Source organism: Callorhinchus milii, unplaced genomic scaffold (assembly GCF_018977255.1).
Source record: "Callorhinchus milii isolate IMCB2004 unplaced genomic scaffold, IMCB_Cmil_1.0 Scaffold9, whole genome shotgun sequence".
Lineage (NCBI taxonomy): Eukaryota > Metazoa > Chordata > Chondrichthyes > Chimaeriformes > Callorhinchidae > Callorhinchus > Callorhinchus milii.
Genome location: NW_024704750.1, coordinates 12,317,203 through 12,343,402, shown reverse-complemented (window position 1 = coordinate 12,343,402; position 26,200 = coordinate 12,317,203). Strand labels below are relative to the sequence as shown.

The 26,200-nt window shown below is 40.3% G+C and overlaps 1 protein-coding gene across 1 annotated transcript in view; it reads right to left on the bottom strand.

Annotated features, from left to right (window-relative positions):
- The window catches only part of akap6 (A kinase (PRKA) anchor protein 6), a 113,694-nt gene extending 88,550 nt beyond the window's left edge, over positions 1 to 25,144 (bottom strand). The window contains exons 1-3 of the mRNA XM_007893379.2: positions 24,815 to 25,144; positions 4,875 to 5,126; positions 1,337 to 3,325 (exon numbers count right to left, since the gene is read on the bottom strand). Of these exons, the coding sequence (XP_007891570.2) occupies positions 1,337 to 3,325; positions 4,875 to 5,126; positions 24,815 to 25,126 (2,553 nt within the window). The 5' untranslated portion in view covers positions 25,127 to 25,144. The remainder of the gene's footprint in view (positions 1 to 1,336; positions 3,326 to 4,874; positions 5,127 to 24,814) is intronic.
- Between the last annotated feature and the right edge of the window lie 1,056 nt (positions 25,145 to 26,200).

Sequence of the window (26,200 nt, the reverse complement as noted above, 5' to 3'; positions counted from 1 at the left end):
ATATTGGCGATTGTTGACCAGAGGCCACTGGAAGAAATTCTTTTCTTTTTTTGTCTCGGACAATGGCATCTCTAACATCCATCTGAACAGGCAGATGATGGGAACTCAGTTTAACATCTTATGCAAAGGATGGCACCCCAGATAATGTGGTACTCCAAGATACTGCACTAGTGTGGGCTTGAAGCCACAATCTTCTGACTTTGATTCTGAAATTATTCTGAAATTATTAATTCTGAAATTAGTGTAACCTCATGATCGCTCACATTTATATTCCAAGGGCTATTGATTTAGAATTGTTTGACAAGTTTCAGGAGGAAATAATTCTAACCTGCATTGTATGAAACATTTTAAAAACTCTACAGTAACCGTAATTCGGGCAAAAATGGCACGTACTCTACATCTGCAACTTCCAACAGACAATGAGGTGAATTACCTGTGATTTGTTATTTTTCCAGTGAGTTTAAATGAGAAAGCAATATTGGCCAGGACAGTGGTAGAAATTCACTTGTCTTCTTTAAAACAGTGCCATGTAATCTTTAATGTATCTGGAGGCAATGAGGAAGTGAGTGTAAGGGGGAGAGAAGGCGGCAAACAAGACTTCAGTTTAATGTTTGATCAAAAGGACAAGCCCTCTGACATTGCATTGCAGAGCCATCCTAGATGTTTAAGGATCAAACCCACAACTGAACAACAACTTGCATTTATAGAACTGAACTGAACCAAAATGACACCAAGTCATGAAACCAATCAACCCAGACCATCCCAGTGCAGGGTGATTGGATTTGGGAACAAGGTCAGAGATAACGCAGAAATGTGTCTGCCTCCTTCATTTGTTCTTCAGTGATGGGTGGAGTTCTTGTGGTGGTATGGTGGTAATGTGTAATCAAGCGCTCTGGGATGCTACCTGGCATGAGAGGTACTATACAAATGCAAGTTGTTGTATTATTTTCTGCCAGGCCGATTTTCTTACCTCACTCCTCTCTCGATGAGTTTGGCAGACTATCAGTGCCACCTTTGGACTCTAATCTTCAGATGCATTTAACATGACGATAATGCTACAAAGCATTCTGGAATACCCAATCCACTTTAATTGACTGAATGAATAGCGTAACTCCCCAGCACTAACAAGTATTGAGTGTCAGGTGCCTTAGGTGGCACTCTCCTGAGGGTGTGGGTGGAAGGAACTTTATTCTGCATCTAACCTGACCTGCGAGTGTTCGGTCCTGTTGGTCGTAGATGAAAATGTGTGTTTCATATCATTTTCCGGCAATAAAAACCTCACACCTCAATGAGCAGAAATCCAAGTATCTGAACAGGTACAAAATATATAACTTACCTCAATTTTTCCCCATATGTCTGCGTTATTCTCTTGGTGCTGAATGTCTTCTTGCAGCTGTTTAACCAGAGACAATATATTTGGAGTAGAAGCTGAGACCTTCTCTGCTGGCTGTGTCAGCCAATGGTGTGGGAAGTGGGGTCTGGAGTCATGGGCAGCACCAACTTCTGCGATGGACAGCTCATCATCTGATAGGATGTCACTGAGTGGTCCCGATTCGATGCTGTCCTCTATGGAAGGAGCCACATCACCGGAGGAAGAGGGAGAGATTGTTCCAGTCTCAAGGAACTCTTTCCTGCTCCTGTTTTTGGTGTGAAATGGTGGGCAGAGCTCGCTTACAGAATTGGCTTCCGAAAGCTCCCAGTCATCAATGTTTTGCAGAATTCCCCCCATTGGTGTGTGTGACAACAGCTTCGTCACATTCTCCAGCTTTAAAGCCAACAGTTCAGTTTTTTTCAAGTGGGATGGAAGTGCTAGATACTCGTCTGATCCAAACCAAATCTCCTTTCTATCACTTGCAGCAGTTTCACTGGGGCTCAAAGTGCTCGCTGTCCTTTTCTGTTGCTGCAAAGACACGGTGGGGAGAAAACTCAGTGATTCTGCCATGGATGACCCGTGCGGAGTATGCGAAGGCACCTTTGTAACAGTTGCTGCGTACATACTTTCACTCTCAGGTGACTTACTTTTAGATCCAATATTTAACTCCCGCTTTTGAAGCTCTGCAGATGGAACAGCTTGCTCATGACTGTCCTTGCTCTGAGTAGCAAGAATCTGGGAGTTAAATGAGTTGCAAATCTCATTGTATTTAGATTTTTCACCACTGGAAGGTTTAGTATGTGGTGAGTGATATGGATCCATGTTAACAATGGTTTGTGACTCCTTCTGATATGGAGAAGCCTGTCTAGACGATGAGAAGCCGTTGCTCTGAGCTTTGAATACAGGCAAGATGCTATTTTGTGCTGTCGACTCTCCAGAGTATTGAGGTGAGCTCAGTGTACAGGCACTGCTAGATTGCCCACGAGGAGTTCCTTTGTGAAGGTCAAAGGATCCATTAACAGTTGAAGACTTTGTTTGATTTTTGTCAGGCGATTTAATTTGGCGTACACCTTGTTTTTTTGAATTGTGTTGGAAAGGGACAACCCTCTGATTTCCATGTTTATTCCCCATGTTGTTCAAGGCATTGTACGAGTAACTGGCAGCGCTTGGGTAAGGTGAAGCCAAGTCCAGCCAGAGTTTGGATTTGTCTGGTGGATCAAGTAGAGAAGGTGTACTTTTGCTCATTTCTGCTTTATGTAAGAGCACAGTGGGTGATGTTCTGCAGCAGTTGACGTCCATGTCATCCTTAGACTTTTCTTCAAAATACAAAGCTCTTTTGGGCAGCGAAGGTTGCGTAGGGGACTCTTCGTTATAATTGAAACAATCTTTTATTGACCTTTTAGGTGTTGAGCTTTCACACTGGCTGCTTTTTGCACTCGAGGAACGCACTTGGTTGTGTCTCTTCCTGACCAAATCATCGGTTCCTGTGACAGGCTTCTCATTGAAACTCTTTCTGTTCCCGTTCTCTGTAGGAGAGGTTTGTGAAGCCAGTAGTGGTGTTTTAAGTGATGTATTGGTGTCTGCAGTGTCTTTCCTATCCACTGGAGAAGACTGACAATCCACAGGAGTCAGTTGGGTTTCCTCACTTGTCTTACTTTCCTCTTGCTTGGAACAGGAATGGCTGTTTGCTACAGAGAGTAGCCCCACACTGCCGACCAGCTCTGGAAATCCTTTCTGTAGATCAACACAGTTCCAATGGCCGAAGGATTTGGACTTTGAGCAGGCAAACGAGCTAGAGGTCATGGCCTCTGAATCACACGGTAAGTCCTCACTGGGGCTGTAGTCAGACAGCTCAAATGCAGTGATTCCACAATCCAAAGATAAGTAGTCTTGAGAGCATTTGATGGTCAGCTGACCTGAGTCGTCAACTTCCGTCAGAGAGTCTAGACAGGTCTGAAAACAAGAACATTCCCTTGTTAAAATACTGGCTTTTGTTATTCGGCATTTGTTGTATGAATATCTTAGAACTATTCCATTCAATAAGGCAAGTTTGTCCACTAACTTCATGCAGGACACACAAGTAAAAAAAATGGGTAGTAGATCGTCCCAGAGGAACTGAAAATTGTGTGCGACAGTCACACTGGTGCAGCATCATGTTGAATTGAACAGAATCAATTTCATGGTATTTTTAAATGGATGCTGACAAGATGGGTTCAGGAACTGAGCTCAGAGCACAGTGTTAAAATGCCATAGGGTGACAGTATCTACAAAAGCGGTTCTTTGTTTTAAGTGGCCTTGAAATCTCTGGCTGTGCTAAAGCAGCAAGTGCTGTCAGACATTGGTGACTTCAATACAGAAGCCAAAACAGAAACAGACCATCTCACGAGCCTGGTCTAATAATATCCTCCTAGAGTAATCAACGTACTGTACATATTAGCACTGCTTGCTTCCTGCCAAGAGAGTAATCTTTACAGTGTTTGTACCTTCGGTGAGGAGACACCTTATAATAATGCTTGCAATTGATATAGCGCTTTTCATGTCTTCAAGACGTCTCAAAGCGCTTCACAGAATATACTGCAAACTGAATTGACTGTATATTTGTGGGCGAAACATGGCAGCCAATTGCGCAGAGCAGTGTCCCAAACAGTCGTGGATTGAAGTGACCAATTTATTATTGGGTTTTTTTTTCTTGAGGGATTATTATCAGGCGTGTCGAGTAAGGAAACTTGCCCAAGGTTTTGCACTGCTGGGAACCTTAGGTCCTGCAATAACTGGGCTCGCTCATAAAGCTGACTAACTCTGACTTTTTTTGCTGAGGAATACGTGGAACTTTTTAAAGGTGTTTGCGTATTTAAATTCAAATGCTGCATTTGTAAATTCTGTAATGACACCTAATCTTATTAACCGATCCGTGCTTCTCATTTCTTCTGTACAAGATTCTGCCTTATTATTGGAGTTTATATTGGAGTTTATAAAATAAACTTTGATAGGATTTGTATTCATTAAGGGGGTCAATCTTTTAAACAACTGCTGACGTACTTGCCTTCATTTGCTGTGAGGCCATTCAGTGAGGCTAAACCGTCATAATCTAGTTTCCTAATGAGCATAGACTTCCAGACAAACTGTTCCAAGTCGGATGGCTACTGCAGAAAATGAATCATTTCGAGCAGACACAAAAGATGATGTTCAAAGGAGTCTGTGACTGAGAGGAAATTTTCGGGAATGAGTAGGTTCAGTGCTGTGTCACTATCTATGCTAATCCTGACCTGAGAATGCTTGATGCTGACACTGAGTGTCCACACCTGGAAATTGTTCCAACACCCAGCACTGACAGAGCTCACCTTGTTGCAGCACAAAAATACAATGCAAATTCATATTTATAAAGCACCTGTCATGTCGGGAGGACATCCCAAGACTGGCTTCGACCCTGAAATGGATGGAAAGAAACGAGAATACACTCTGGTATAAAGAGGGAAAGAAAAGCAACCTGTTAGTTTTATACCTCTTTCCTGTCCTCACTGAAAGCCTGAAGAATGTCAGTCTGCCTGGTGTAGTTCCCATTCGAGTCCTGTAGGCCCTGTAGAATTCTCTCCCGGAGCACGAGTACTGACACACGGAGCTGGTGCCACAGAAGCTGAACTGTGTGGATGTCCACGAGGACATTGACCGAGTAGGATAGAAGCTTGAGTGAAATTTCCGTCTCCAGCAGGGCGTGGATCAGCTCCACATGATCCGAAATATCCTCACATATATCCTGCAGTGAAAAAAATAACTCAATGTGAACTTAAAGACGCTATACCAAATACAAGGACAGTTATTTCCTTTCTGCCACAAAATATACAGTCAAATCACTTTACGGTATATTCTATCAAGCGCTTTGAGACGTCACAAAGCCGTGGTAAGGCACTATATCAAATGCAAGGATTATTATTAATTATTATGTCAATTACATCAAATTAGTTAGACCTTAATCATTTGAACTGTTTGTGCATTTTTATTAACAAAATGTTCTTCTACACCTCTGTATCTGAAAGGCAATCTTTTCCGATCTGAGGTTACTGGAACAAACAGGAATGAACCTTTACAGCAGTTACATTCTACAGCAAAGAAAGTTGTGCTGCAACAGATAATGATAACCTTCTGCAGCCTAAATTACTGAATAACAACAAATTATATTTGTACAGTGCCTTTCACGTAGGGAGGAAGTCCCAAAGTGCTGAAAACTGTTTTTTTTTAAAAAAAGCTTTTGAACACAAGAAGTTATTGTTGCAGGTATGACTGGTGATAACACAATGAAAATCCTATCAGATTACAGAGACCTGGCAAAATGTAATCCTATCCACTGATCTCAAATAAACAAAACTCTGAAGGGGATGCAAAACATATCATAACATTCTCCAAAAGCACTTCAATTGTCAATGCCATTTCACTCAGCACAGCACAAATAATAAGAGGCAGAATTTTTACTCCAATGAGTATGAGCTTATCACAGGTGTGACAGATAGATATGATTTGCCTTCTCCAAAAAAAGATACCCATCTCCCAATAAGATCAGTTTAATTCTAATACACTTTAGAGCACATTTGTGGTTCTTTTAAACCTAACTCCTGCCTTCTTTTGTGGTACATCAAGTCAGTGCAGTCACATCTGAGAGCTAGCATGTCTACATCATTCTATACAAGTGATACAGGACTCACATGGAATAAAAAATTCTGTTCCTCTTATTCTTTTCCTGCAATTGTCCACCCCTCTCCTAAAGTTGGTCTCCATTGCATAGAGAGGTTCTGTCCATGGGCACAGATGGCTGAACCTGTTCCAAGTTACCATTCTTTGTTTCACTCACAAAATACACGATCCACTTAACAATATAATCTGTGAAGTGTTTTGAGACGTCTCAACTACATGATAAAGCGCTATGTCAAATGCAAGGATTATTATTATTATTATTATCATCAGTCTAGATGGTGATCATTAAATTATTTATCTGTGGAGACTCACCTCAATCCCTCCCAAGATTCACAAACCTAATACAGATTGAGAAGATAAACCTGGGACTCTCTTGGCCTCCTGACATTATGGTCCTTTGATTCACTGAGCCACTGGGGCAAATTGCATTATATTTGGCTATAAAATCTTCAGATCAATGTATTCATCCTTGTACAGTCCCATCTGTGAATTTACTCCCAGGCAAAGCTGAGACCAAGTTTGAAGACCATTCTTTCCAAATAAGCAGGTGAAGGCGATATCCCTCACTATCCCTGATAGCAGACAAGTCTACAATGTTTAGCACAGCTGATAAAAGGCTGATCTCAAAAAGTCTTCATCTATCGAGCCCATCAACTGAGCAACACACTGATTATCTACCTTTCTGATACTATGGAAATAACTTTAAAAATGTTTAATGAAACTCACACAGATCTCACAATTTCCCCCCTTACTGATCTACTGCATAAAGTTACAGTTTGCAGGTAATGTAAAGTTGCAATTCCACAGGTTACCAAATGTCTTAAACACTGCCATTCATTACTTTGGTAAGAGTTTGCACAGCTCCACAGTGCACCTGCATTTTTATCGCTAGCTGCAAAATCACGTTAAAAAGTTGGTGTCAACTTTCCTTTAAAGTTGAGCTACAGTCTGCCTTCTGCAGGTCTATAGACAATTGAATTGAAAATAGTGGAAACTTGATTCCCCACATCTCTCAAAGAGCCTGTAGGCAATTGTTGCTTTTGAGGCAACTGTGAGATTCCACCCTCTGGCGTATTGAAACAACAGCGAGCAGCAACACAAACAAAGAGAATTACAATTGTACAGCATAAAACAATCAGGAATAATAATAATAATCCTTGCATTTGATGTAGCACTTTCACATCTTCTAGACTCTCAAAGCGCTTCACAGAATATACTGTAAAGTGAATTGACTATGTATTTGTGAGCGAAATGCGGCAGCCAATTGCGCACAGTAGTGTCCCACAAACAGTCGTGGAATGAATATGACCAATTTATTATTGTTTTTTTGAGGGATTATTATCAGGCGTGTGGAGTAAGGAAACTTGCCCAAGGTTTCACACTGCCAGGAACGGAACCCAGGTCTCTCGCATCTTAAAAGAAAACTAATGTTTAAAGACTCGACTGGAGCATTCATGTTTGAGTCAAACCCCACAAAGTATTTTGTGCCAGAATTAAATACAAACCAATCCTTTTTAATGCTCAACACAATATCTTAACACCAAGATTTTTAAATCACTTTTTTCATGGTGATAGTTAAATGCATTCAAATAAGATTTTAAGACATGTGCTTCACAAAAAAAACGTGAATGGAGCATTTAAATGTGTAGTGCAAGATAATCAAAACAAAAAGATCACTTCGTAAATAATCCGCCACAGTCAAAATTGTGCACTCAGAATACCCCAGCACATGCACATGTATATTTAAATTTTATTATTTTTGCCAGTCATTTGGCCTAAAGCTATCTGCTGGTTAAATGTAAAACTATCTCAATAAGTAAAGCTCATGCAATAACGAGTGTGATCAGTCGGTTTGTCTCACCTCAACGTTCATTGCCCCAATTTCTTCCACATTACAGTGCAAAACTCCAGCCCTCCTGGAAACTGCAGCAGTAAGTGGTCACAGCTGCAGCTAACACAGAGGTAACAACTTTCACTCCTCAAAGCTTGCTATAAACCTTACTATAAATGGATTTAATGAACAAGTCCTGCATAGTGCCTCATTTGCTGTATCAAATATCTGTAATATTCCATTAATCATAAATTCCCAAAACTAGAAGCATTACTTTGCACTTAAACAAGCAGTTTGTTGAATTTTTTTACAAAAAAGGGTCATAATACTGTGGTAATATTTCCTGCTAAAATGGCAATAAGTACCTTTCTTAGGCAGTAAAAGTTTACCAAGATATAATTTTTCAATACTTAATTGTTTCCACATAAACTTTAGATGCTTTTCTTGTCACTGATGCACAGAGAATATTCATTGAATCTTACAGCTCCATGATTAACAGCAAAAACACCACATTCTGCTTCACAGAACTGCCTGCTTCACTGGGTAATAATGGCAGCTGAGGTCCTGTAACTCACAGCTGTTAGCAAGAATCAAACTGCAGATAGGACACAGCTATCCAGACAGACCCAAAATAACCCATGAAGATTACCACCGGCAAAGCGGGCAAAGTTATCTGCAAACTGTGTGTGCTAAAGGTTTGCTAAAGTCTTGTTTAGTGAATATCATGTGACGTGCTTTGAGATGTCTTGACATTGTGAAAAGGCACAATATCAAATGCAAGGAGTATTATTATTATCATATTGCCCTGGTATTTATTGAACAGAATATTGGCAAATACTGAGAAACAAATACCACAATTAATATCTTTGATGTAAGTAATATGTACTTGCCTCACTTAGCAATGTTAACATTATTTTCATGTGTACAAATCCATACTTTCCGAGGTTCATTGTTGCCTTGGGTATATCAGTCAACTACCTGACTTCATTAATTTAAGTGACCCAATCAGTTGTTTGGATTTTTTTTAAAAAGCAACAGTATGTACCCACTAAAATAGCTAATTCCAGTGAGTTTTAAGCATTAAGCACACATGCCCAGTGCTTTCATGCACATTATAGCTTTAAACTGAAAGGAACTGAAATTCCTTCAGCCTGCTTTCCTCTCCTTGGACAAGCACGGCAGAAAATATTTATTTAAACAGATACCAACAGATCAAACCAACAGTTTGCAAGCTAGTTGGGAAGAATGTCACATGCTGGGTAACCCAACCCTTCCTCACGAGAACAGCAATTTAATCAGCATTAACAATGGACTGGCAAATTCAAAACTCCAAAAGAACATGGACTTACAGATCTACTGCCGGTTTCTCCATTGTCCTGCACTGCCGATTTGGTCCGGGTTTCCACAAACGTGTTCCGGAAACACTGGCATGAACATTATTGCGGAGGGGTGAGCATTTCACCCTCCTGACTTGAATTCCAGCAGGAGTCAGTGACTTAAATTAGCAGCTTTATTTTGGGCCCTGACCTAAGTGCCCGCAGAATGCTGGTTGAAGTTTTGAGATGACAACTGGGATCTCAGCAACAGAGGACCAGCCAGTGACCTTAAAGTGATCTCATCAAAGGCAGGAAGAAAGGCTTTCACGGGTTGTGGAGGCAAAATAATAACTGAGATTTATGTTGTCTGTAAGGAAGAAGTACTGTATCGTGTTCAACAACAAACCCAGATTAATATTAGTCTGGATACTGTCTCGCATACTCATGGGGCATTATCTTCCTGGACTCTTAAAATGAACCTTGCATTCTGGCCGTACTTATTTTAGAATATGTAGATTATTCTCCTGTCCTCACATCACAAAGGCATTGAGATGTTACAACTTCTATGCCCTTTATAGCTCATTGTCTCACTGTTGTCTCATTGTTGCACCTTCTGTGTCCATTATAGCTCAATAATTTGGTCACTTGATCCACAACTGTTTTTGGGACACTGTGGTGCACAATTGGCTGCTGCGTTTCATCCACAAATATACAGTCAATTCACTTAACAGCATATTCTGTGAAGCGCTTTGAGATGTCTAGAAGATGTGAAAAGCGCTATATCAAATGCAAGAATTATTATTTTTATATTTATTGATTTATAGTCCTGTTCACCTGTCAGACATGATGCTTACCACTTTTCACAAACAAAGACAATTAAGTGAGTCATATATGTTATACAAATCATAAGAAAGGCTTTTGTTCGTATGCAAATGCATGTATTATTGTTTTATGGTTTAGGGTTGTATTGGTGGTTGGGAGCACACATCGAATTACTTTCACGAGTTTCACTAAAGTGCCGTTACCCATGAAACTTGGCACTCAACTCGAGATTCACCCTCACAGCCGAAACCTCGCGATTTACAGTTACACGGCAGTGTAACATGATAGATCATTGAAATTCTCACGCGAAACAAAAACTAAACCGTATTTCACTGGCTTCAGTTTGTTTTAGTAACTATCGTGTGAATTATCACGTAAACAAATTCCAGAAAAGTTTCTGCACAGTGTTTACATCATTCTATATTATTTAAAAAAACAGTTGTTACTCTACGTCTTAGGGCCCTGCCCTATACATAGAATAATGCTTCAGCTGTTCAGCTGTTCCTTTAGTTGCCATGTTTGCAACTACAGTGCACTTGGTTTAAACTAAATGAAATCAGCTGCACTGGAACAGCTCCGTGATAAACAGAGGCACAGAATCCAAGGATCCAAGCACTCACTTACTGCAATATTAACTGCAGTATTGTAATTATTATTTATTTATTTATTTATTAGAATCAGTCATTTCAACAACCGGTTCAATAAATGGGGCGCTTTGGCAATTTCACATCTTCATTTCCTTCATTTGGAATTCAAGTTGATAACTGATCTTCACACCCAATTTTATGCTGCAGCAAACACTGGATATGATGCACTGTTGAGAGTGTAGTGTCCTCCAATCCCACACCACTTAAAGCTTTGTAGAACTGGTTAAGTGGTTCCCTCCTGTAATCTAAGTAAACATTATACTGTTCAGTAATGTGTACCCTGTGTCTGCTTCCATGATCCTGAGAACCTTCAAGAAATTGGATTGTTTTTCCAACATCAACTAATAATAATAATCCTTCACGTCTTCTAGACATCTCAAAGCGCTTCACAGAATAGACTGTAAAGTGAATTGACCGTATATTTGTGGGCGAAACGCGGTAGTCAATTGCGCACAGCAATGTCCCACAAACAGTCGTGGATTGAAAATGACCAATTTATTATTGTTTTGTTTTGGAGGGATTATTATTAGGCGTGTGGAGTAAGGAAACTTGCCCAAAGTTTCACCCTGCCTGGAATTGAACCCAGGTGTCTCGCTTGCAAGGCGAGTGCTCTAACCACTGAGCTACAGGACTCCTACAAGTAAATATGAAAGTGATAAACGTGATGTGTGCCAGCCAGCTTTGTGTTTGTTTACCATGGTGTTTGTTTACCTTTCCTGTTGTCCTGTTTGAAGTCTCAATTCATCTTTCAATACAAGTGGGGACCACACAGTTTAAGCCCTTCTTCCAACTGGCACCTAGTCAATCAACCAGAATGCCAGAATGCTTCTCATCGTCACCTCTTCAATCTCAGTGTCACAAATGGTATTCCCTGCATTCACCACATTCCTCTAAGGATGTGAATGACAGGTTCAGAGTATGTGGGCACTGTGTTTACTGTACACATGACTAAACATTCCAGAGACAGTCGATTGTAGATTTAAGTTGTAGGTTTAAGAATGAGATTCAAATTCTAAATATGAACCAGGAAAAAATATATATATTTTCATCCATTGGGATTTGCAAGTGCTTTTAATGTAATACATTGTCTGAAAGTGCCTCGTGGGGAGGGTGCCCAGAAAATTGACTGCAGGTGCAAAGTACTGTAATTAGAGAGTCCTCACAGCATCACAACCAAAAAAGAGTAATCACCTCTGACAGAGCCAGGCATGAAATGAATTATTTTGCTCCACTTTATGCATCAGGTTTACTTTTTGACAAAGGTATATTAAAATATAGTGACAGACCCTCTGGCAATGCAATAACGTGATGGTATGTTATTCAATACAAACACCAGCAATCTCCAAAAGAGAGCCACATCCAAAACAAGAAACTCATTATTGTACGGTACAAATGATCACAAGTGTATGTATATATACATACATGGAGTCCTGTAGCTCAGTGGTTAGAGCACGCGCTTTGCAAGCGAGAGACTTGAGTTTAATTCCAGGCAGTGCGAAACCTTGGGCGAGTTTCCTTACTCCACACGCCTAATAATAATCCCTCCAAAACAAAAAATAATAAATTGGTCATTTTTCAATCTACAACTGTTTGTGGGACATTGCTGTGCGCAATTGGCTGCCGCGTTCGCCCACAAATATACAATCAATTCACTTTACAGTATATTCTGTGAAGCGTTTTGGGACGTCTAGAAGACGTGAAAAGCGCTATATCAAATGCAAGGATTATTATTATTATTATATATCTCTTTGACCACTGGATGGAGTAGTGACATCGTTTCAGTCTGCATTTCAGTATTCAATAAGCAACAACACCCTAACCAAGGATTGTTCGTAAACCACAGCCTTTAATGTAGTATCTCTATTGCCAGGAATTTTCTAATGTTGATGGCGCAATGGTAACTGAGCACTGGGAGAATATTGATCCCCCCAAATTTTGAATTAATGGAGGACAAAAGCATGTGGATAATATTACATTATTTAAGGTGCTGTGCTACATGAAGGGTGCGGGATGCATGCAAGTTGTTGTTGCTGTTTAAATCACACCTCCGTCAAAGGACTGAATCGTGAAGGAATTGCGTGTGGTCTAAGAAAGGGAAAAATCAACCATAATTTCCTGATATTGATTGCAAACCATTGCCCCCTGCTGGAAAATGAATGCACGTAACATTGGGTGAGGATGGAATCTGGCTCGGCCCTCAATGGTTAAATAGCCTGCCAGCACTCACTGTCTAGGTCTGAACTCGCCTCAATGTCTTTTTCTGCAGCCCACATTTGAGGAATGGTCACTTGCGAGAGGGACCAGAAGATGGCCTGTGCGTGCAAGTTAACATAAATCAGCACCTTAAGACAGGACAAGAGATAAAAAAAAAACTCACCAAAGGAAAAATAGGAGGAAAGTCACATTGAGTGACGTCTCATAGATAAATAACCACTCTTATAATAATAATACTCTTTATATATTCATCACTGGTATTTTCACTATGGATACACTCTGCAGCACTGACAATAAAACTACGTTCACACAAATAGCAAGATACACACCCAAACACAACATTCGGTACGCACTCAGATGCTACATAAAATTGGTCATTCACTTTGTGGCTGTTTGTGGGGCATTGCTGCGCGCAAATTGGATGCTGTTTTTGGCCACAAAACACAAACTCTCACCATTTTACACTATATCCTGTGAAGCACTTTGGGACGTCCTCCCAACATGAAAGGAGCACATTTAAATGACATATCTATCAATTTAACTGGGACACTAGTAGTGATTCAGTACTGGATTCATCCCCTTTATGAGAAAGGCCCTTTAAGATTCTCATGTCTTGCAAATTGCAAATCTTGAGCCTTTCACACTTGGGAAATAGATGCACTTGCACCACTATACCACAGCACATCCCATATACACAATGTTAACCAATTCTGCTTCATCGCTTCCTGTACATTGTGAGTAACACAAGCGCTGCAGTACAGTAAATTGTATGATATTATTCAATTTGGTACAAACACCTTTTTTTTACAGATGATATGCTTAAAATTCGCTCTAGAATAGAAGAAATTCATTATTGCATTTTTAAATATATTTGAATATAAAGAGACATCAGTGTATGGAACCACATTTAAAATGAGAGTGGACAACTAGACAGTAGATATCAAACCCTCTTCAGTCTTTGGATATGAATAACAAAGTGATTAAATAATTGTAGACATCAGATAAATACAAAGAAACCAGGAGCCAAACTGCTCAACTATGAAATAAATAGAAACCACAAAAACCTAAACCTTATTTCAGTTTAAAAAAAATAAAATTTAAATTCGACAATTTATCTTATAGTGCTCTACTTAAGCACCGCAGGCTACAGCACTTGTCAATGTTCATTTTCTGCAAAACGGCTCTTAAGAAGTCAAATATCTCTGAACAGCTTCTGTACAAGAAGCCAAGAACAAAGCTAGATGTACAACGGTAACTCTTCAGAAATGGCAACTAAACAGAGCAATCAACTCATTTATTCCAATGGTCAGTCTGACTGAGAGTTGTAAAGTGGACTGCATTCCAGGAGATGGGTTCCCACATTAAACAATTATTCATAAGCTAATGGTGCAATTATTTTGCACTCTTCATAGAGCTGGGGCAGTCACTGTGAACAACCTAGAGAATTGAACATAAAGTCATTTTTAATCATCCTCTTTACTTGACTGGCTTTCTGCCTTGTGCACTCTGGCCTTTTTTAAACTGAATACTCTTAAGCGAAATTCCATGTTTGATATGTGAAATTACCACTCAAGGTAATTGGTGATACCATTGAAAAGTATTCTTTCCAGAAAACAAAGTAAAACACAATATCCGGGTAACATGATTAATCAATCATTGCTTGGTGAAAGGGTTGTAGGATGAATTGATTTTAATTTTTCCACAGCACCTTAGATTTTGAATGTATCTCTACTTAATAGTCAGCAGAGGAAAGGTCCTTTAATTGTTACGCTGTTGCTCAAAAGGTCAATTCAGCTGGAGAGTCAGATTTCAAATGTCGAACTTGGATGGTTTCAACTAATGAGCACGATTAACCATCCTCAAACAGGCTGCTAGCCCACGACTGCTAAATCTGTGCAGTAGTATTGAAACTGGAATGTTTTCTCAGAAATAGATATTTGTTTGATCAAGATGGTCGCTGTTCTTTTTTGCTGCATTTTAGCGAATCATTTATACAGAATACTGAGTGCAGGGATTCTTTCACTCGGCTCCTGTTAACCTAGCAAGCCAATGTCAAAAGGTAGGTGCTCAAAGCTGGACAGGTTGCAGGAAGCTTGCCAGATAGTGCTGTCAATGGCAAGCTATTCAGTTTTAGATGGCTGAACTCCAACACACACACTAGGGTACCCAAGCCTTAGCTCTCGTCATCCTAATACTCTCCAGAATTAAGTACATAGAGCATGTCCCTCCAGGAAGAGAGTTCTATTCCAGACATATGGAAGTTTCAATGTGTAAGTGCCTTACACATGTGGAACTCTCAGTTGAGTTAACTGTTAAACAAAGTGATGGGTTTCTACACGTGTCAGACACCTAGCTGACCATTAATAAAAATCACTGCATTGCAGTGGGCAAAGCTGTCTCCCTATTTGCAGCTTGACAGTATTTCAAACATCTTGCCAATGAAAGCTGCAAATTGCTCAAATGCCTTGAATCACATCTACTTTACAAGTATCTGCTCTCACCCCATCCTTTTTGAAAAGCTCTTCAGAAACCTGTGAATGATGCAGATTTTAGGGAAGGTTGACTGAAGGGTGTTTGAAGAATCCATGAGAGAAAATACTCAGTAAGAAAAATGTTTTAATGGACACATCTTGCAGGAACAACTTTACAGCCATACATAACAGTAATCAGTTTCACTGAGGTCCTGAAAAATCACAGTATAGCCAAGTAATTGCAGGTCCAGAAATGTATGGAATGGTTATAGTGGAATCTTGGCTTATATTGCCATATGCTTCCAAATCAAAAAGAATATCTTTGTACACTAACCTGATATTCCTAAACTCTCTTATCCTGGTTATCTCTTAGTGACATTACTCAATAAGCTTGTTCAGCGAGCTTCTGTTGCTTCAAGTGGGAAATGTATGGAAACTGTCCAAATGCATTTTGCTACTGTTAATAATAATAATGTTAATACAACAACAACAACAACAAGATTCCATTTATAGAGCGCCTTTCACGTCAGGAGGACGTCCCAAGGCGCTGCACAGTTGGGTCATGACCCGAGCAGGGGGGAAATGGTCAGGGTGAGGGAGGAAGGGAGAGAGAGAGGAGGGGGAAATGGTCAGGGTGAGGGGAGGGAAGGGAGGGAGCGAGGAGGAGGAAGAGAGTCGAGAGGGGAGCTGAAGGCTCGGTCAAAGAGAAAGGTTTGAGACCGGCCTTGAAGGAGGAAAGGGAGGAAGCAAGGCGAAGGCACTGGGGGATGGAGTTCCAGAGCCTCGGGGCTGAGAGGCTGAAGGCCCGACCACCGATAGTAGGGCGGTTGGGCGGGGGACGTGGAGCAGACCGGAGCCAGAGGAACGGAGGGTACGGGCAGGTAGGTAGGGGGATAGTAGGTTGGAGAGGTAGGAGGGAGCAAGGCCGTGAATGGCCTTGTAGGTGAGGATGAGGATCTTGAAATCAATCCTCTGGGGGATGGGGAGCCAGTGGAGGCGAGCGAGGGTAGGAGTGATGTGGTCCCGAAGCCTGGTGCGGGACAGTACACGAGCTGCAGAGTTCTGAATGACATGCAGCTTGTGGAGGGAGGTGGCGGGAAGGCCGGCGAGGAGAGAGTTCCCATAGTCCAGCCTTGAGGTGACAAAGGCGTGAACCAGGGTTTCAGCAGCGTGAGGGTGAGGTAGTGCCGTAATCTGGCGATATTCCGGAGGTGATGGAAGGCGGTGCCAGTTGTGGTGCGGATGTGAGGGAGAAAGGACAGCTCAGGGTCAAACAAAACGCCGAGGTTCCTGACTGGCTTTGAGAGGTGGAGAGTGCAGCCTTGGATGCTGATGGTGTCAGCGCCTAGCAACAATTGTCTGTTAATACTGTTAATAAACCTGTGAATGATGCAGATTTTAGGGATTTTAAAATAGTACAACAGTAAATTGTACTGTCATCCAAACCACATCACTTGGATTTGAACACTGGACTAAGGAGTGGAAGAACTATTAACACTGAACTCCCACCTTGGAGATTGCTTCTGTCATAATTGCAGTGTGGTGTGTTCAATCACTGCTACAAGTTAAAGTACCTTCAGCTCACATCCCTGTAACTGCAGAATTGAATGCTGGAAAAAGTTGCCATTGAACAATACAGGTGGCCTTTAAGGGAGGGCTCTGCCTGGCACAAAGCTAATCATTTCTGATTATCTACATGGACTTATATCTCCTACCAACTGATTCATGAACAATAGGTACCAGATGATATGCAAAAGTCAGTGATCCAACTTAATTGACTGTGTTAAAGGAAAACTTTTAAAAATTCTTCTACACTTCATTTGAGGGTTGCAGTAACAATTCTGCACCAAATTAAGATTTATTTAAAAGGCTACAACTGCTCATTTGGAAATATCGCAAAGTACAGAAGTCCTACACTCCTGTCAATTTTCTAAATCATCTATAATATTTAATATAGGAAATTTATATAAAATAATCCTCATAACATGTTATGGATTGTAAAATACGCATAATGTTTTAAAAGCTGGAAAGCCTATTTGGTCTTCAGAGGTACATGTCAATGCATGTCCTGGATGAGCTGTGACTTGTCCAACTCAGAAAGCTGCCTTGTTCGCTCCCATCAGGGTTTCCTCACCTCAGGTATTGACTTTATCAACCTACCTTCATCCAAGAAACTTCAATTGAGTAATATTTGACTGGGACAATTGTTGCTATTGACCTATATGCAGACTGTATTCACCAATTTCACACAGCTTCTTTACACTAACATCATATTTCACTTGTGTTGTTATTTTGGTGCCTTATTATTATAGCTCTAAACAGAACTTTGTGTCGGTATTGGAGTCCTGGAGTATATCACAATTGCAATTCAGTGAAGGATGAAATTTCCAATCACTTCTCATATTAAGGTGTAGCCCCAATAGATACGTTCCCTCATTAATAAGAAAATGCACGTACTTGATAAAATCTGGAGCTCATCATGTGGGAAATTAACATTTTTCCATATTAAGTTACATATTTATAAGACAGGTACTTTAAGTGTGCGATCACTGCTTTTCTGATGAAGTAACATAAGAGCATTACACTGTCATTAATCTAACAATGTCGCACACACATCACAGCCCTAAGAATAAAGATGCTCAGCAAATAGACTTCTCCAATTCTGCTCAAGCTTCAATCATTTACGCCGGCCAATCTGTTTCATATCTGTCCTCATTTGGTCTGAGTAATTTATAATAATGCCCAATACTAGGAATATTACAAGAGTAATATTTACAAGCGTGGACAAGGTTAATATTGAAGGACACAAGTATATTTCAAACAACCTACTTACAGCAACGGCAAAGGTGTTAACAAAAGGTAAAGTTTTATCAATTTTATCTGAAATTGTAATCTGAACACAGTAAAAAAAACTGAAGCATCTTTAAAACACAGTTTCTGAGACATTTAGATTTCACTGCAATCAGACAAAATGATATTCTGAGATTGAATGGGATTTTCATGCTGTCATGCACTCAACCCTAGATTTGCCTAGATTGATGAATTGAAAACTCTACCATCACCGCCCTCAGGTATATTGACCTCTGCTGTCCAGCGCCTTGGGACGTCCTTCCGATGTGAAAGGCGCTATACGAATGTAATTCTGTTGTTGTCATCGTTGCTGTAATTACCAACACATCATTTTTTATATTTTTCCTTGAAAGGAAAATACCCATAGAGAGACCTGTGAAAATAGTGGAAATACTTATGGTGCTCTCAAAAGCTTGCAATTAAACCTCCATTTCCTTTAGAATCATTGTTGGATGGAATAGCTATTAATAATTCATATCTACAAGAAAACCATTCCCTTGCTCTGCCTCCATTAACCATAAAGGCATATTATTTTCACTTGACACACTTTACAAGGCAGAATGAATCCAGGAAGGATGTTTCGTGTAACAACTGCCTGACATTTTATTTTAAACTAAGAGTAGCCTCACGATGACTCATGTGCTTGAAGTGTTGATGCCCTAATAGCAGATTGTGCAACTGAAATTCAGGGCTGCACAACACTCAAGTCAAAGAGTTTCAAAAGCTGGGCATTATCCCAGTGATGTAAGAATTGATTGCCCTGATTTGCCATCTCTTTAAAAAGCCATCACAGAAGCTGACCGATTGATGGTGATCGCAAAGATGTCCTTTTCCCAGCACCCTGCCGCCCATCCCCACATCTGGTTACAGCACTGAGTTGGCTCCAAGGAAAAAGGGTGGGAAGAAGACAAAACATAAACTTGAAAATGTAAATAACTCACAAAGGGTTTGAGGTTCCTAATTCCACTTTCACACAAATGTTTGCACTTGTGCACTTTAGACTTTAGCTGAAAAAACGCAGGTGCAATTATTACACCACCAGTCTGGAGTCACTGTGTGTATTTTAGTCTGACACCTCTTATCTTAATTATCTCATCATGTTTACCACTGATGAAGTGCACAACCTCAGTATTACAAACTGAACATTCACACATCATAATCCTGTGACAAAGGGGATGAGGATAAAGTCTTTGAATTCCCCCTTTGACAAGACTCCAGTTCACTCACACTTATAACCACTTTGATAAAGGGGCCTTTAGCTCTTATTCCCACTCTGTGGGAGTTGAGCTCACTTAAATTTAACCTCATAATCCTGTTGTTTAGGAGCGATACCTCGCTAATCCCACAACAACATGCCAGCTCACACACACCTCATAATCTCTAAACCAATGTCTCACCTGATGTCATCTGAAAGGTAGAATCTGCTTTTTTTGTTTCAGTAAGGCTGTTAATAAAAAATGTATGTAATTGGTTTATTTTTAACAGTGAGCAATCATGTATGTGGGCCTCTCATCATCATCTGTCTCAATTTGTAAATATACCAAATGGAGTCTTTCGGATACGAATTAATCTTGTGCTCTGTGTGAGAATCCTGTAATTTTAATTCTTTATTGTTCTGTATGTTTTAAAAGGGTTTGAATCATTTTTTAATTGTAATAATATAATCTTTTAAGTGATTTTAATACAGGGATAGAATCTTGAAGGTTTGGCTACAGAGTATATTCATATGCAGTACATTTATTTCTATGAATAATAGATTAGAAGTTGCAAATTTATTTATGCATTTTTTTAGAAGGGGATACTGTCTGTATTGTGTGTGCATCTGCACGTGGAAGTCAGATAAGGACAAAATAATTGGCTGTGATGCCTTCAGCGTTACACTGTTTACCACTTGGCCAAGGTGCTGGGATGCTGACACCCATGGAAAAATAGTACTACTCACATCAGTTCCTTTAGGAAAGCAGGAAATTCTGGATGGTCTGGTACCTCTGCAGGGTGGAACTGGGGGGACCAGCAATCAGGGCGCTGGAAAAGTCGAGTATGGAGGTAGGAGAATTAGATTGGTTATTGTTCTGCTTCCATTTCAAAGTTGTATTTTAATTGTGTTTTAGTTACGTGAACTGAAAACTTACAAAAAGTTATCCAAGTTACTGTATTTTGCACCACTGAAGCAAATGTAAACGTTTTGGCTTGAAACAGATATATTTTATCACAAACTAACCCTATGCTCTGCTATTTTCCAGTTTTAAATAATCGAGTACAGTTATAGAGTACTTTACTAAAATAACAAGAATACTTTGGTCCAGTGGATCATTGTGCAAATTTATGTTTGCATTATTTTGCTAATATTACACTGCACAAGCGGGCAGACTATGATAGCTTGGACAATATTTCTGATGAGCTGTTTTAGCAAATTAACTGCAAAAGTATTTAGTTTAATCTTATGTTTATCTTCAAAATTTCCCACAAAGGCAGCGGATGTAAGTTCCACGCAGATGCAAAGGCATTTGCATTCATGGTAAGCAACACATTTGTAATGGCTCCAGTCTGGCTCTCATCATAATCAGTCAGGACGGCTTACAAGTATGGTTTTAATGCAGATTGTTTTGACATGTTGCTTGCTTAGTTTCCACCTCTCTTTTCCAAAAAGGAATTAACAGCTGTACAAACATTGAAATGTGGAGGGTGGGGGAGGAGAGGTGAAGTGTGTGTCCTTTTCTATATAATACCTCATATTTCATTATTCTGGCACTTTGAAAATCATTGTTGGTAACAGTTATCTGCAAATATTTCAGGACAAAGAGAAAAACGATATGCAGAGAATCCCCACTGAGCAAGATGCTGCCAACTAAAAGGGCCCTTGCAAATATTGAGCCTGGGTCGAAATCTGTCTTTCAATACAGTTCAAAAAAGCTCTCAAAATGAGTCTAGGAAGAGAAGATAATGGGGCCAATTGCCAATCCCGTGCCCAGAACCACATTTCTCATCACCAATCATTAGCGAGCACTTTATAGCAGCTAACAGAGTAGGTAACGTTTCAAGAGATGCAAGGTTGTCACCATGTTCAGGGAAGGTGCAATGGGAAAGGTGGAGGTTAGGGAGAAGGCACCATTTCTGTATATCTTTAAAAAATCAGTGCACGATTGAGCTTAGTAACATTAAAAAGAGTAAACAGTCTGGCTTCTAACCTCAGGCATTTTGCCAGGCAACAAGGCAAATATCAACGTACAACAAAGGTGGGGGAATATTAAAGGTTTGCTGAAAACGTCCGTTCTTCCCCTACATACATTCCTACTTAATCAAAATGCAATCTTAGCAGCTCGTTTTAATTTACTTTGCAGCTTTTTTGGAATAAGCAAGTGACAACTAAATGAGGTGTTTTTGAGGCAGACTCCAGAAGAACTTTGCTCCGAGAATTCTAATGCTCTATTATTTCGACTGTTGCTTCAGTGAGGTTTCAACACAAATCCAATGAAATGTTATAGTTGGACATTGTCTGCAACACACAGATGTCGTTGCTCTTCTAGTTGCATGGTCGTGGATGTACCCCTTTGAAAGGTCTTTTTAACTCAGAAACCACTTTTACTATGGTGCAAAATGAATTTATATAAATTTCTAGTCATGAATATTCGAGTTGGGGACCGGTGCACAATTTAAAATGCAAACAGTCCGCTGCAAGTAGGTCTACAGAAACCTCAGTCCCGCTCTTCAAAGTATAATTGTATTCTGCTGTTGTAAAAGGTTCTCAAGCGTCATGTTCTGGAATGAATTTAGCAATCATATCACCAATGGATCTGAACTTTTAATCTCCAAGTGCTTCTCGCTAATTAGACTCCAAATGTCAACACCTGTTACATGCATCAAGAGAATAAATGTAATCTGTGTGTTATCATTCTGAACAATGTATTGAACTGACTAACGTTATTATTGCCAATGTACTTCATGATATTGGTGCATGGGTGTTTCCGGTCAAGCCATCAAGGCATTCTGCAAAAGTAAAGCAACACCAAATAGTAGATATCCAATTACATTAGCTTTGCCTCATTGCTAATTGATTCCTGCTTCCAAGTATAATACAAAACATGCTGAAAGGAAAAGAGACGTCTAGGTTTGATAAAGGATATTTTGGCAAGAAGTCAACAAACAAAGACAAGTCCATTAGTTTGATTTGGGGCTCTTAATCAATCCAGTAGCTGAAGATGATTTAAACAAGAGAATATAAATTTTTGAAAACTGGTCAGACTTGCCATTAGAAATACGTCAACAAAAAATGACACTGATGTTTTGGATCCATGCTGTCAGAAAATGTTGTGACCAAATTAATCATTAAATGCTGTCCTTTGGGTTTTTTCAAGTAAACCACCAGAATCTGTGAAATCACTGAGTCATTTGATATTCCAAGACTGAATGCATAAGTACCCAGTCAGACACCAACCAGGTTTAAATAGGCTGAATAATATTTAAAATATTTCACTTGTTCAATAAAAAAATCAAAATTATTCATTATTTAAATTCCAGCACATGCTCCTCTGAGGATGATCTGAGTACAGAAAATAGAATCGTCAGACATGGCCCATAATATTAAAATAAAGGTAATGGGGTCTTCCAAATGAAATAATTGCTGATAGGATTATAGAAATCTTAGACTGCTTTATTACATTGGAATAGTGCAGGACACAGGGTTAACTCGGAACATAAACACCACTGTATTTGGTAACACAAAAGTGGAGAGCATAGTATGTGTTGGAAGATACTATTGATCTGATTGGGCTATAGTTGGCTGTTCTTTCCCAGTTAAGTGATATTGTGCTTCATCTGATGGATCAGTTGGTTTATCTGGTGAACAGCTGAGACATACAGACTGGGAAGGCCTCAGGATCCATTTCAGGGCTGTGCTGAGTAAGCTGATTTGAGCAAAAGCAGCAGCAATTGGTGCTGCAATTGTTAGCCCAGATAAGGGACGTGGGGGTGTGGAATATCAGGTAGCAATGCTGCTGATTGCTATCTATCTAGCCATTCCTGTTGACAATGTATGGATTTTGGCTGAAGATAGGATAAGGGTCAGATGTGATGACCTTCTCAAGTCAGCCTTGAAGTCGAATAGCAAGGCAAAACTCAAAAGGCTCTCAGATAGAAATAAAGGAAAAGGAGGGAGAAGTGAAAATTGGCAAGGAAAGTAATATAATGCTTAAAATAAATGTAAAAAAAATCAGCAGAGCAATCAGAATAAAACATAGCCTGAGGTATCTGGAATGTGAAACTCATTCCGGATAATTTCCAAAAAGATTAATGCAGTGAAACCACCTATACTCATTTAAAGCAGCAGGACATTAAAACTTACCAATTGGGTCAAAGATTGAACGACTTATTGTATTCTATTGCTTGAACAATTATCTGGCAGTCATGTCAAGCTGCTGCTCATCAGAAATAACCACTAATTATAGAATGGTTCTTCAGAAAGCATTCTCCTTAAGGGATTACAACCTATTTTAAGGGTTTGTTTATGATTTTTGGTCTATTTGCACATGCCTCCATTTCTGTTAACAGCACCACTATGAATCTTGCATTCTTAGCCCAAAACTAATGACAACATGATGAGTTGAGGCTCAGAATCACCTTTCAAATAGTCGATCAGGTCAGTTCGTATGGAATCCAGATGAGAAAGTAAAAACTCTGTTGAATGCATGGATTTCTGGGTCCCAACAGTCATCTAAATCTCAGCCAAGTGATTTGACTGCACGTTTCACCACAGACAATGAGTGTTGTAGGCTTTTAAGATGTAGGAGCATCATAGCTAAACCAATTCCTTTCCTCAACCATCCACACATCAATTTCCCAAAAGCAGGGGGCACTGAACGGCGAAAAGGAGCAGGAATTTCTGGGTTTGTAATTCCTCTCCCCAGCCAGGAACACTGAGGTCAACAACAGTTGCCCATGAATATCCCAAATAATATGATCTACAGCAAAGAAAAAAGGTAAAAACTGGAGCTTTCCTGGTTTCGCTGTCTCACCAAGTGCATGTGCACACCACGGGGTACATTGACCAACTGAGCTTCAGACGAACAATTTCTTTGTTTTAAATTAACTTGTTGCTTTGTTCTGCAGGAGATTAACAGGAGAATCAATCCAAAGTCTATTTCACTACTGACAGACCAGAGCACAATGCTGCTTTTTGTGCTGGAAATCATGCATCTGCAAACAAATAAGTACTTTTCCTTCTTAATAGATTGTAATTTTTTCACACAAGTCTAATTTGGCAGCTGCCAAAGTTCAACAACACAAGCTGCACTGCTTGTGAACCACCACTTTGAACCACTGGAACAGCAGCACCATCAGCTGCTACAACTCCACCCTCATGTCTATACCCTCTCAGTGCTGCAGTGAATTATGTCTGATTGAATTGAACAATCTACAAAGTGCTTTGGGACGTCCTCCCGACGTGAAAGGCGCAATACAAACATAATGTTTTGACGTTGTTCATGTCTATATTTAATGCCAATTTAACACAGTGACTTTAACCTTCTTTGTTAATTCCAAAGACTATACAGTTCCTTGGGGAGGACAAATCCAGAACGATGAGCAGAATGTCTCTCTTTGGTTCTTACCTTCAGCTGCACTAAGTGCACATCGACATGCCTATTGTCAGAATCTTGCTGTACGGAATAGGTAAGGTCTCGAACACGCTCTGATGTCATGCGGAGCCAGGTTTCTATCTCTGGCAGATGAAGAACCACCTTCCAGTCTGCCCCTGTGTGAAGTGGAGGAGGCTTCTCATAGCGCTGGCTGGAGTCAAGCGTCTTCAAGCTTCCATTACCCTCGGGCTCTTCCACTGGGGTCATGTTCGTTACCATAGGAGATGTGTCAGTTGCCATGGGATCCAGCTCCTGCCTCCTCACAGGAGACAGTAAAATGCTCATCGTTATCTCTTAAATCCACGCTGCAATTTTTTTGGGTTTAGCTGGAGAGAAATACACAAAAATAAACTCTAAGACACAAAAATTATTATTTGTTTCAATAAGTAGAGTGGTGACAAAAAATACAAACTCATCTGATTTCGATCTTGTGAGATCCGTTACTTTCAGTTCTGTAATAAGTTTTTATTCTCTTAATGTCACACGATCATTAGAGTTATGCATTATAAAGGCCCATCAGCTGACAGGACCTGAGCAGCTCTTTCTTAATGGATATAATTCTTACTCATGCATGCTGCGTTGCAGGTAATTCAGAGTCCCTTACAACAACAAGATTCCATTTATAGAGCGCCTTTCACATCGGGAGGACGTCCCAAGGCGCTGGACAGTTGGGTCGGGACCCGCTCAGGGGGGGGAAGTGGTCAGGGTGAGGGGAGGAAAGGGAGGGAGCGAGGAGGGGGTAGAGAGTCGAGAGGGGAGCTGAAGGCACGGTCAAAGAGAAAGGTTTTGAGACCGCCCTTGAAGGAGGAAAGGGAGGAAGCAAGGTGAAGGCACTGGGGGATGGAGTTCCAGCACTGCTTTAACCCCAGCAAAGTATCCCAGTGAAGACAATGCTAAGCATTTTAGAACAATATTGGGTTTTTTTCTTGAATATTTCTTGACTTTATTGGGGGGGGATTATCATTGTGCTTTAAACCTGCACCTATAAGGAATATGGAAGCCCATTCAGAATAGCAGCCTCTCCAACCATACAATACAACAAAATACAAAAATTACATCTGTAAAGCACCTTGGGACAGGAAGGGTGGAAGCCTGCGCAGGGTTGGTAGCCGAAGGCAAGGCGGAAGAGACCTGAATGCCGATGGTGGGGCGGGCCAGGCAGGGGATGTGGAGCAGACTCGGGGGCCTGCTGAGCGGAGGGAGCGGACAGGTAGATAAAGGGTTAGCAGGTCACATAGGTTGGAAGTGGCAAGGCCGTAGAGGGCCTTGAAGGTGAGGACGAAGATTAACACTTTTTTAAGAATCCCAAACAATCATCTTTATCTAATAACTCATTCTTGTCCTGACTGATTGATCCTT